The 13,020-nt window shown below is 45.5% G+C and overlaps 1 protein-coding gene across 1 annotated transcript in view; it reads left to right on the plus strand.

Moving 5' to 3' along the window:
- Positions 1-249: 249 nt before the first annotated feature.
- Positions 250-13,020, plus strand: part of OXCT1 (3-oxoacid CoA-transferase 1) — a 63,448-nt gene continuing 50,677 nt past the window's right edge. Inside the window, exons 1-3 of the mRNA XM_083402982.1 lie at positions 250-845; positions 7,043-7,151; positions 9,112-9,202. Of these exons, the coding sequence (XP_083259108.1) occupies positions 759-845; positions 7,043-7,151; positions 9,112-9,202 (287 nt within the window). The 5' untranslated portion in view covers positions 250-758. The remainder of the gene's footprint in view (positions 846-7,042; positions 7,152-9,111; positions 9,203-13,020) is intronic.

A 13,020-nucleotide genomic window follows, 5' to 3' on the forward strand; every position in this document is an offset into this window, starting at 1 on the left:
TTTTTGCTCTGTAGTACAGTATTTAAGCCTTTATTAAAATTTCTTTGTATTACTGAATTCATTCTGTGTTTGCTAAATGGCTGGTTTTCGTTATTTCGAATTTACTGACATGATCTGCATTTTGTATTCCCAGGGTGCTCCGTTGTGCCGTTCCCAAAATTTGCTGCGAGCTGTTCTGAGCGCAGCTCCTTGTGGAAAAGCGGCAGACAAGTCAAATCCACTAAGCAACCAAAACATTCGGCTTGGTCGGGGCCTCATTAGTACAATTGTATATTTATTAAATTTGTATACCATCCTTCGTCCGAACGAAGATCTCAGAATAAAACCACAAAGTACATAACGAAAACACGAGGAAAACCAAACCATCCTAGAGACACGTTTAAAAGGACACAGTCTGCTAATCTGTAAGAGCGCCGTTCGTGGGAGCAAGCGCCACGGAACACAGAGCGCGCCCTGTTGCATCTCCAACTCCCAAGCCAAGAGGCGCCTCTGCGCCTCCTCCAAGGAGCCGGTGCATTTCTCCAGCCTCCCGCTTGGTCTTACAAGGGGTTAAAGACGACGTCAGACGCCGAGCCCCCTAACCCTCCCCTGGCTTCGCATCCCATTTGACAGGCGCGCCCTGCTCTCTCTTTTTTTCCGGCAGCCTCGCGCCGAGGGGGTTGGGCATCAGCCGCCGCCTCCTCTTCTTCTCCTTCTCCAAGGCCGCTGCTCGCCCCGGCTCCTTCCTGCTCGCCTTGCACGCCGCGAAGCGCACGAAGATGGCGGCTCAGAGCCTCCTGGCCCGCTTTGCTCGCTGCCTCCCCGGCTCCGGCACGGCGCAGCTCCTCCGTCGAGTCCCGGCCGAGGTAAGCAAGCGCGCGGCGATGGTTGCAGAGGATCCTTCTGCGGCGGCTTTGTGCGCGCTTACTCGCGAGGAAGCCTTTGCAGCCTCTGCAACTTGGACCGGCTCGCCGGCGCAGCTTGATTGAGCCTTAGCAGGAGATCAGGTTTCGCTCCATGTGATGCAAAAATCCTCCCCTACGAAGGCGCAAGAGCAGGCCAGGCTGCTTCTCTCCGCCACCTGCCCCACTTTTCTTTTTTCTCCTGGCCACTGGGCAACCTTTCCCCCCTTCCCCCCCAAACAGCAACGCGTCCCACTGACATTTCCATGCCCTCTTGCTCTCTAATCCGCTCGCCGGCCTCCTGGCTACCTTCCCTTTGGCCCCTGGCCGGCTCTGAACCGTGGATGAACCGCCTGCTCGCCTTTCCCATCAAGGCTCGTTGCGCGCGAAGGTTTCCTTGCAAAGGCGTAAAGATTCCCCCGCGACGCGCGGCAGAAGGAGCGGCGCGCCTCTCTCCTTGCGCCACTGGGCTAACCAGGCCGGAGGGGATCCCTACCTGCTGAGCGCGCGTCCTTCAGCTGAACAGAGGCGCCTGTTTGTTTAGCTGACCTTGAGGAAGAAGGAAGGGAGCGAGCTTCGCTTGCAGGCCCGCTCTCTGTCCCTTTCTGTCCCCATCCCCAGGGGCCTGGCTGGCTAAGTGACTTAGGATAGGATCAGGCTGGCTGGCGGTAAGACAGGCCTAGCCAGAGGTCTTTTTGCACCTTACATTAAGGCGTTCCCTTACGCCTCTTGGAAGATGTGGAAACACAGAAACAGGTACATTCCAAATAGAACTGGTATAGTCAGGTGGGGCCAGGGGCGCAGCCAGGATTTATGTTGGGGGGCGGGGTGGGGTGGGGCGGCAGGACACCCACCTGTCATCATCCTTTGTCTAACTGCCTAGCCGATTGGGAATAAAATGTTTTAAAATACTTTCTTTTGACCCCAAGTGCTGGGGGGGGGGGGAACACCTGTCAAAATCTTTCTACAATTTCTGCTTTTAGTTAAGTATTTTTGTTTATTTATTTTATTTCCCTGCCTATGCCCATGAGTGCGGTTGCACAGTGTGATTGTTTCTCCCCTCCCTTCTACGTCCTTCAAGGAAAGTCCCCCTAAATAAACTGGGGGAAAAACTGAATTAAAAAAGTTTTAAGGAGCCAAATAGCATTCAGAAAGCAGTGAAATTCTAAAGTTTCTGTTGTTGTTTTTTGAATGGTTGCTCCCCAGGGCTGATGGGAATTGAAGTCCTAAACATTTGTTTATTTGTTGCATTTATATCCTGCCTTTTCTGCAAGGAGCTCAAGGTATATGGTACTCTCTCCTCATTTAACCCCCCCAAAGGGAATCTGGAGAGGGGGCCTGGTTGGCAAAGGCTGGTCTAGGCTGACTGGCCATGTTTCTGGTCTGGAGTGTGCCAGCCCTACCAAGAGACTAAATCTGGTACTTTTTGCATGCAAAACATGCAAATAAGAACATAAATGAATAAGAACATAAGACAAGCCTGCTGAACCAGGCCCATTCAGTCCAGCATCCTCTTCTCACTGACCAGATGCCAGTGGGACATGAGCGGAACAAGTGGTATTCAGAGGCCCGATTCCTCTCGCAGCAGAGGCAGAACAAAAGATAGCCTTGACTTGTCTAACCAGGGCCAGAATTAGTGGGATGCAGGTAGTTCCCCTGCCCAGGGTGCCAAGCCGAGGGGGGGCGCAAAACAACAACAACAACCCTATATTTATACAGGTACCTACTGAGAAGTTCCATAAGAAAGCAACTGTACTAAAGACATTACAGTGGTACCTCAGGTTACATACACTTCAGGTTACAGACTTCGCTAACCCAGAAATATTACCTTGGGTTAAGAACTTTGCTTCAGGATGAGAACAGAAATCGTGTGGCGGCAGCAGGAGGCCCCATTAGCTAAAGTGGTGCTTCAGGTTAAGAACAGTTTCAGGTTAAGAACAGACCTCCAGAACGAATTAAGTTCTTAACCCAAGGTACCACTGTATTGTGCAACTAAGCAATGCTTTTTTGGGGTGGCGGCAGCAAATTTTGTCCTTGCTCAGGGCACCATACTTATTACCAAAGTCCGCCCCTGGTTTAATCCTCTTCTAAAGCCATCCAAGCTGGTGGCTGCCATTGCCTCTTATGGGAGCAAGTTCCATGGCTCTGCTTCTAGTCTCCTGCTTTGGGAAGGAAGACAGGGTGTGTCACTGGGGAGGGAAGCAATAGCATAGGCTTAGCTCTGTGGTGCCATAGACTCAGGCCCTCTGGGCTCTTCTGCTCTTGTCTAGAAGTGCCACAACTTTCAGCTGTCTGCGCTGGAGGTTGGGCATTCTTGTTCTGCAAGTGAGCATGTAATCCTGTGCTGGTACCTAGCAATCTCTTGTTTAGTGGGACGCTGCTTCAGGTGTTGTGCCCTGTTCTAGATTTCCTGACAAGGCAATGGAAACCTTGTAGGCCAGATTTAATGTCACACCAGTAGATGCCACAGAATTCCCCTCCCTCCCTCCTCATTCTGCTCTTGGAGGATTCCCTAGAGGAAGGTTAAGTAGAAGGTCTTCATTGGATGCCACAATTCAGTGTCACCCAGTGTTTTTAACATGCTAGACACAACTTTTCTCAATGTGCATAATAATGTTGGATCACAAAGTTTCCATATGCAGAAATTTGAACTGCTGCACTGCAGTATAAATTGGAGGCTGGCTGTAGCTCTGTGTCAAAGGAGAAATGACTTTGACCTAGTCGGCACACTTTGACTGGCTGAGAGATGTGTCCTTGTTGGAGAAAGGGAATGAACTGGTTGCTTGGGGTTTCTGTTGTTGTGCCAGTGTTGATGAAGCATAGCATGTGACTTTCCATGCCGGGGAGAATTGTTGGCTGGTTCTTCTTAAAGTATCTTGTGCAGAAGGCTGTCAGAAGCGTCTGGTTAAGAAATCCTGAGTGCTCCATTGCTCATTATTTCTGGGCTTTAATAGTAAGGAAAATGAGTTCCTCCCCCCTCCTATTTCATGTTGTATATCTGCTTAATAATCTGATTACAAATAGGACATAATTTTACATATTTGGTCAGGCCAGGAGACATCTCAGATTTTTGTAAATAGGTAAAGAGTAGTGCAGATGTCATAGGATTACATGGAGGATGTGTTGTTGTTAACCAAATTTACTCCTAGGTAAGTGTACACTACAAAACAGGATTGAAGCCTCTGGGCCAACCATTTCTTGCAGGGAAGTAAAGCGTACAAGCTGGATTGAAGTCCTGCCAATCAGTTGATATCACATGCCCATTGGGTGATGTCACTTGATTGACAAGTGACCATGGTTTTAGAAAAATGGCCTCAGAACCCAAAATGGAATCCCTGATGGGCCAAACTGGTCCATGGATTGGAAGTTCCCCACCTTGCTGTATCAGAATGCAGCCTAAGACTACATTTCTGAGATCATTTATTAGGGAGTAATGTATGTTTCTCTTGGGACGCGGGTGGCGCTGTGGGTTAAAGCCTCAGCGCCTAGGGCTTGCCGATCGAAAGGTCGGCGGTTCGAATCCCCGCGGCGGGGTGCGCTCCCGTTGTTCGGTCCCAGCGCCTGCCAACCTAGCAGTTCGAAAGCACTCCCGGGTGCAAGTAGATAAATAGGGACCGCTTACTAGCGGGAAGGTAAACGGCGTTTCCGTGTGCGGCTCTGGCTCACCAGAGCAGCGATGTCACGCTGGCCACGTGACCCGGAAGTGTCTTCAGACAGCGCTGGCCCTTGGCCTCTTTGAGTGAGATGGGCACACAACCCTAGAGTCTGTCAAGACTGGCCCATACGGGCAGGGGTACCTTTACCTTTACCTTAATGTATGTTTCAAGGGACGCGGGTGGCGCTGTGGGTTAAATCACAGAGCCTAGGACTTGCTGATCAGGAGGTCGGCGGTTCGAATCCCCGCGACGGGTGAGCTCCCGTTGCTTGGTCCCTGCTCCTGCCAACCTAGCAGTTCGAAAGCACATCAAAGTGCAAGTAGATAAATAGGTACCACTCTGGCGGGAAGGTAAACGGCGTTTCCGTGCGCTTCTCCGGTTCGCCAGATGACCCGGAAGTTGTACGCCGGCTCCCTCGGCCAGTAAACCGAGATGAGTACCGCAACCCCAGAGTCGGTCACGACTGGACCTAATGGTCAGGGGTCCCTTTACCTTTACCTTACTGTATGTTTCATAGTATTCAGTAGAACTTGCTGCTGACTAAATATACTTGCACTGCCAGGAATCTGGTTTATTAAGAGGTTTACCTGGCGTTGCCATTTAGAAACACCCACAAGGTGACTGACACGTAGTTGAAATTCCAATGGAAAGGGTTTTAGCTGCAATAGAATCAACATTTTACTGTGTTGTCCTAGCTATGTCTACTCAGAAGTACTGTAAGTCCTGTTGAATTGAATGGAGCTTACTTCTGGGTAAGTAGGGTTATGATTGCAGCCTTAGAACCTTTGACAACTTAAGACTTTGTGTTGTTTACTAAGATGGCAAAACATTTTCAAAAATAATAAAGAATTGCAAATAAATTTTAAATAGGAATATAACTCAATTGTATGTCATTTTACAATACAGTATATGTTAGTATGACTAGACAGATCCTTGTTTATTTAAAAAATATTTATATATTGTTCTTTTTAAGATATACCACATTAGTTTTACTATTTAAAATAAAACACTCAGCCTTGAAGTTTACTGGGTCACCTTGGGCCAGTCACTAACCTACCCACCCAGGATTGTTATTTTATGAGGATAAAATGGGGAGGGGGAGAACAAAGTATGACACCTTGAGCTCCTTGGAAGAAAGATAAGATATGAATCGAATTTATAAAATAATAAAATAAAATAAAATCCATAAGTATCCATGTCTGCAGAATCAGAATGAAATTTAATGGCTTCAATGGAATTTACTTCCTACAGGATTTTAGCCTGTGATCTGTGGCAATTGCTTCTAAGTTAGTCTTTTTTAGGATTGGAGCATAAAGTTTCTTAACTCTGATTCTGCAAGCTTGTGAAGCTCAGGCATTTTGTTGAAGTCTGAAATATACTCCCCCTTGCCCTAGTTGCGTGTCTAGAGAAAAGATATTTCTTAGGAGTTGCTTAAGATAGTAGTACAGTCTGTTCAGACACTGTTTTCTTTAATTAAAAATGTGGCCAGACATATCGAGGACAGACCCCATAAATGTGGTTTTGGAAATTCAAGTTTACAATATGTTTATTGCTTAAGAGTCTTGGTATCTGTAATAATACGCTTATTTCCAAGCTGCAAAGAATAATTAAAGGATTTAAATCTTTCCCCTACTGTCCTTCACCTAAATACAGTATTTGCTAAAGTGATTCAGAGCTCATATTATGCAGAGCATGGCTGGAACTGCAGTTCCTTCTGATGTTTCAGGGTGCATTGCCTGAAAACTTTCAAGCACAGTGGCTAGAAATTTGCTCTTTTAAAAAGGAAGGAAAGCAAGCAAGCAGAGATTATTGGGAAATTCAGCATCACATTTATTTTATTATTTCTGGTTGTATAAAATGGCAGCATACAGTGGTACCTTAGGTTAAGTACTTAATTTGTTCCAGAGGTCCGTTCTTAACCTGAAACTGTTCTTAACCTGAAGCACCACTTTAGCTAGTGGGGCCTCCTACTGCTGCTGTGCCGCCAGAGCATGATTTCTGTTCTCATCCTGAAGCAAAGTTCTTAACCTGAAGCACTATTTCTGGGTTAGCGGAGTCTGTAACCTGAAGTGTATGTAACCTGAAGCGTATGTAACCTGACCATAGTGATGTACACCCTTCAAATCTAGTGTTACCCATGAGCCTCTAGCATGCAAGATTCCACCTAAACATTAGGAAGAACTTCCTGACAGTAAGAGCTGTTCGACAGTGGAATTTGCTGCCAAGGAGTGTGGTGGAGTCTCCTTCTTTGGAGGTCTTTAAGCAGAGGCTTGACAACCATATGTCAGGAGTGCTCTGATGGTGGTTCCTGCTTGGCAGGGGGTTGGACTCGATGGCCCTTGTGGTCTCTTCCAACTCTATGATTCTATGATTCTATGCATTCTTTGCACTTTCTGATCAGCACAAATTCCTTGTGCATGTCTTTCTAAAAACTGCTGGTGGGATACCCTTTGTTACTGCGAATGAACACCTAAGGTTGTACCTTGTTTCTTCTATTCTTTCTAGAGCTGTGGCTGCTATTTTTCAACAAGCAGCCGCCACAACACCCAGTTTTATAATGATCCAGTGGAAGCAGTAAAAGACATACCCAATGGGGCCACTCTCCTCGTTGGTGGTAAGTACTTGGGAATCTTCTTGCTTGTCGCCAAATGAATTACTTGCTCAGTTTTATAAATTGGAAACATTTCTGCCATCCATGAACATAAACGATAGGCTTTAGGTTTTCAGTACTTCAGACAAAACATAATACAGTGGTCCCTTGGTTCCGAAACTCAATCCATTCTGGAAGTCCGTTTGACTGCCAAAACATTTGCAAACCAAGGCGTGGCTTCTGATTGGCACCGGAAACAATGCCGACAGCCAAAACGGACATTCGGCTTCCAAAAAAACGTTCGCAAACCAGAACACTTACTTCCGGGTTTGCGATGTTCGGGAGCTGATTTGTTCGGGAGCCAAGCCATTCAGGACCCAAGGTACCACTGTAAAGGATTTCTAGGCAGTTGGTAAAATGAGGGAAAGGCTGTAGGTTAGTGGTAGAACAGCTGGTTTGCATGCAGAAGACCAAGGTTCAAACCCTGGAGAGCCTCTGTCAGTCAGTGCTGGTAATACCATATAGCTTCCTATGTTCCTGTAACCTGACTCATTTTCCCTTGCATTCTTCTATAGAAGCCTTCTCCAAACTTGGGTCCCCACAAATTGTTGGACTGCAGCCCTCATCATCCCTAGCCAGATTGGCCAAGGATGATTGGAGGCCAACAACCATCTGGGCACTCAAGGTTGGACAAGGCTGTTCTACAGGTTTGTTCATACTTCTCTGCATGCAGGGAGCGAGGAGTAGAGCTGGGCTTCCCAGCCCCATTCCCAACCTTTGGGTGCCTTGGGGTTCTGCCCCATATGTATTTGGCCAAAGGTCTGGAAGGAACCTCTGCGTACATGGGTTCACTGCACAACTTGGAATCCAGATTAAACCGGGTTCTGACCTCGTGGAGCGGCTACATGCCTACACCTGTATGTCAACAGAGGCCCTTTTCAGACCTTCTGCCAATTGTGTGAAGATCATGGGGGAGAGACAGTGGGTGTGGAACTGCTTCCACTCAATATGCATGTGATTTAGAAGATGAGAAAAAGGGCTTCCACTTGGATTGGACCAGGAAGTTGGGCTTCTGCCTCTGAACAGGAGCTGCTACCATCATTGATTTCAAGGAACCAGCCTAGGAGACACACCTAGTGCTTTAGAGCTGCAAAAACAGCTGCGCCTACTCAGACTTATTGTTTTCAGTGGGTTTGTGTATCTTATGGGCTTTTCAGGGATGGTGTTAAAATGATGGGGAAGCAAGCATAAAACACTTTTTACGAGTAACGTAAAGGACTTCAGAATGCAGAGTTCTCACGTCAGGGCATTAAAAATACTTAAAGCTGAGAGCTCTTAAGACTATAAAGGGCTGTGGTTTGGTCTCTGCTGACTTCAGAACTGTACCTTTATCACAAAGAGAATTGCTCTAGAAGTTGAACAGCCCAGGGCAATACAGAGATAAGTAAAGGAAGCATTGTGTACGTTCTTTTATTGTTGTGGAGGGAGAGTCGTTATATAGGCCAGTAATTTCACAAAGGGGAGACCAGTGCAGAGTTCAGTTAAGAAGGAAGCTGTGTTGGTCCTGTCCACCTGTCAAAGTTAGCCCTCTGAGGTGAGGGAGAATTGAACTGCTGCTTTCTGCAGGTTTGAGTGTTTCCACTGCTAGTTGGGGTTTTTTGCCACGTGGCAAACTACATCATTTGATCACAACACTTAGATTTACTAGGATCCGTGTGTTTTGGGTCTGCTTACTAGTGGGCTGAAATTTGTGGTCTCCATTGGCCCTTCCCATTCCCCATATCTTCTGGGTATGCAAACGAAAATGGGGGTTGTGTTGGCTTTGAAGACCAGCATAATATGGGAGAGACCCCTTCTTCTGGGTTGGGAGGCAGGGTCCATCATGCGCTGCTGAAGAAGGTCCCTGCTTGAGGTGAACGAATGGTTGATGGTGGGTCATTTTTGCAATGGAGATGTTCACTGCTGAATAATTTGTGTTGCATAGGTTTTGGGCTCTGTGGCATCCCTGAGAACCTCATAGGAGCACTGTTGAAGACTGGTGTGAAAGGGATAACAGCTGTCAGTAACAATGCAGGGTACGTGTGCCATCTGTTCTTGGAATAGATTTTGTACAAAATCTAATTGGGATTCTCTTTTTGCAAGTGGTGATGGACCCCAGCCTGTGTATGTGTGAGGAAGCACCCTGGTTTCCCTCTGGACGAACCCACATTTCAAAATAGAAGACTGTTTTGGCATAAAGCGATATATACATTTATACAGTGGTGCCTTGGTTCTCAAACTTAATCCGTTCTGGAAGTCCGTTCCAAAACCAAAGCGTTCCAAAACCAAGGCACACTTGGATTAATCCGTTCCAGACTTTTAAAAACAACCCCTAAAACATGAATTTAACATGGATTTTACTATCTAATGAGACCATTGATCCATAAAATAAAAGCAATAAACAATGTACTGCAGTCACACAATCAATCAGTAAGTAGCTGAACTAGGTTCCACACAGTCACAAAAACAAAACAAAAAGGGCCACAAAATAAATAGCAAAAACAGACGGACCTCAGCGTAACACTCAAAACGGAAGTGTGGCACTCAAAATGGAAGCGTAACACTTGAAACAGAGCACGTTCATCTTCCGAAAAAAGTTCGCAAACCGGAACACTTACTTCCAGGTTTGCAGTGTTTGGGTTCCAAGTTGTTTGAGTACCAAAGCATTTGACAACCAAGGTATCGCTGTAATTAATAATAACTTGAAATGATGAGGCTGGTACTACGCTAAATGCATTATATACAAGTGCAATGAGGGCTGAGCTGCCAGTGGCCGCCGTGCCTGGTTACATTCACATAAGCAGAGCACCGAGACCTGCATTTTCATTTAAATTAACTTTGTCCCATGTTATCAGTGCTAGCGAGTGTTTACAAAACACCAGAGGGATTTGGATGCTTAGTGTAAAAGACCTGAATCTGGTTAAACATTAATTAATAAATAAGGTTTTCCCTGATACTGCTATTTACAGTATAGCTAAATGATAAGATCATGCTGATATCCTCTATAATCAAAACACTTTTAGTCTTTTTTCATTACCTAATTTGAATGTCATTGCTTGAAACTTGACACGGTACTTGGAATACATGAAATGCTCAAGCTTTCCATGTGATGCTGAAGAATATATATACACAAGATATACATATATCTATAGCTATGCATACTGTCCAGATAACTTTTTGTTATGGGACGTCATGCAAATTGTGGAAACAAAGAAAATAATGTTTGTTGCACCCAGTGTTAATCTTCTGCAGTCCTTTACATATTCTCCCAGTTGTGTGTCAGATCTTTTACTTTTCTTTTGACTTCAGTCATATATTTTCTTAATGCGTGTCAAAAGGGGACAAAGGGTATATGGGGTCACGACGAGTAATATTGGCTAAGTTCCTGGGCAACCTATTTTAAATTCTGCATCCCTTGATGCTGGCACCAGTTTCAGCATTCCTGAGTGCCTGGCTCAACCAGCTGCTCTGCTGCCCTACACAATACCTGTGAAGAAGATCACTGAGGCATTTTCCCAGGGCTTGGGTTCCTGCTTTTTGTATGGGGGTTCTTCTTGTGGTTAATTAAATTTGTATAGCGGTTGGCAACTTCTTTGGGCTTGTGGGCACATTTGCAAATGAGCGAAATCAGAAAGCACAGATGCTACAACCACACACACAATCTCTTCTCTCTCTCTCTCTCCCTCTCTTCTTCTTCTTCTTCATCTTCATCTTCTTCATCTTCTTTCCCCCCACCTCCAAAAAATAAGGCTGCATGTTGGTTTGCAGCCTCTTTCTATGCAACACTGGATTGCCTATGGATTTGTTTGCTTTCATTTCACCTCACAATGGCATCCAATTCTCACCTTGAAATAAATGGAAATACATATTGGGACCAGCCCAACTGGTCCTAAATTATTTTAGTATATTTCACCAGATGTTAACTGTGTTTATTTTTGAACTGACAGTGTCAACCCTACACACTTCAGAACAGCACTTTCTTTTTATAGGGGGAACGTTACTTCAACATTCTGGCAAGTCAGACAGTCCCGGTAATAATTCCTAACATACGGAGGCTCTGAATATTCACACAGTGTCAACAGGGTTGTTTGCTATTCAGGCGACAAACGAGGAATGGAAACGTGGGAGGTTTTCCAACCCTGAAGTCAGCCACTGCATTAGAACAGTCTGTCATGCAGGAGAGACAAAAAGATTAACCTTGGCTTGCAGCCCCTATTAGATGACATTTTAATTTTTTTTATTTATTTGGTTCTTTGAATTACAGTTTTACAATCACATATCTAACATGTGTTAGATATTGAACGTGGTCACCAAACAAGACAAGGAAACCTTGGATATAAGGATAACCCTTTTATTTGTAACGCGTTTGCAAAGGCGGGCCCCCCCCCGCACTCAAGAGTACGAAGGGGCCCCGAGCAAGCTTCGGGTCGTGACTTTTGTTCCTATTGCTGCCGCCCCTCCTTTAGAGGCTTGGCTTACAATCTACCTATTGCAATTTAACACGATTCTAATACATAGACCAATCTACACTCATTATCCGAGTTTTACCTAATATGGGAGCTGTGCATTTTGAAGCTTCTTGTGGTCTTTGTGGTCTAACTGACAGGAAGCACGCTCAAGCTGCTGACTCTGCCTGCATACATGGTCTTCTGTAAATTTCCACTGGGTTTGAGGCACAATTGATTACTCCTTCTCACAATCCCCCCCTCTTGTTGTACCCTGCCTCAAATTCACATAACAATTCCCAATGTTCTCCTTCTTCGCCCTCCGTAGGCACAGGGGCATACCGCATGGACATTAGCTGGGTTTGGACCTGCCTTTGCGCTAGTAGAGAAAGAGAATTATTGATTGCCCTTACAAATATGGGCAAAACACATGGAATTAACACACACCCAGCAGCTATGAGTCCAATAAGGGCCACTATTGCCTGTAGCCCGGGCAATTTTGGAAACCAGGATCCAAACATATCTTTAAAGTTTAACCCTTCCCATGTTTGCACCGGGACGTGTGCTAGCCTAATCATACGGTCTGCTATATCCTTAACTACTTTTCCACTATCATCTATTTCAATACAACAATTAGTCAGGTTAAATTTACCACAAACCCCTCCTTCCTTGGCCAATAAATAATGAGCGCTAATCTATTTTGCATAATATAAGTGCGGCTCTTGGCACTTTCTTTAGCCAGTTTAGTTAAAGCAGAAGCAGTTTCATTAGTAATTATCTCTACCACAGCTTGTAAGCGTATTATTCGGTTTAGCAAATAAATAGGATCCCGTCCGAATGACCCTGCAGTCCCATCATTAGCCCATGTCGCTGGCCCATAATACTGTATTATTCGTTCCGGGGGCCATTCGGTGTCTTTCCAATTCCCTATATGAGTAGCCCGCTTTTTCCTGGGCCCTATTTCATCGTAGACAGGCATTCCCAATTTGGATTTTACTTCTAAGGGGAGCAAGAAAAAGCTAGGCCGCAAGGTGGCCAACACGCATGATCCTGTCCATTTTAAAGGGAGCCGGTTATATGCATAGGACCCACATGCCCAATAAAATCCATCTGGGGTTGTCCATTCTAAAGTGGTATTTTGGGGGTCCTGCAGAAAGGTCATGTTAGTCATGTTGGCTAAAGGTGAGGGCCACTTTTTGGAGGGATTATCCGAGCTCCACCATTCTTTACCATTCCATTGCCCTAGGCAGGGCATATTTCCTACCCATGTTCCATTGGTGTCATTCCTTAGAAAGCATTCTGTCCCCACCAGCTGATTAGAGATCTGCCATATCTCATTTCCCAAATGGTGGTAGGTAAAGTTCTTTTGGCTTTTATAGACCTCAGTATAGTTCACCTCATGGGCTACC

The sequence above is a fragment of the Podarcis tiliguerta genome (assembly GCF_965153285.1).
Source record: "Podarcis tiliguerta genome assembly, chromosome: 11".
In the NCBI taxonomy this organism is placed as follows: domain Eukaryota; kingdom Metazoa; phylum Chordata; class Lepidosauria; order Squamata; family Lacertidae; genus Podarcis; species Podarcis tiliguerta.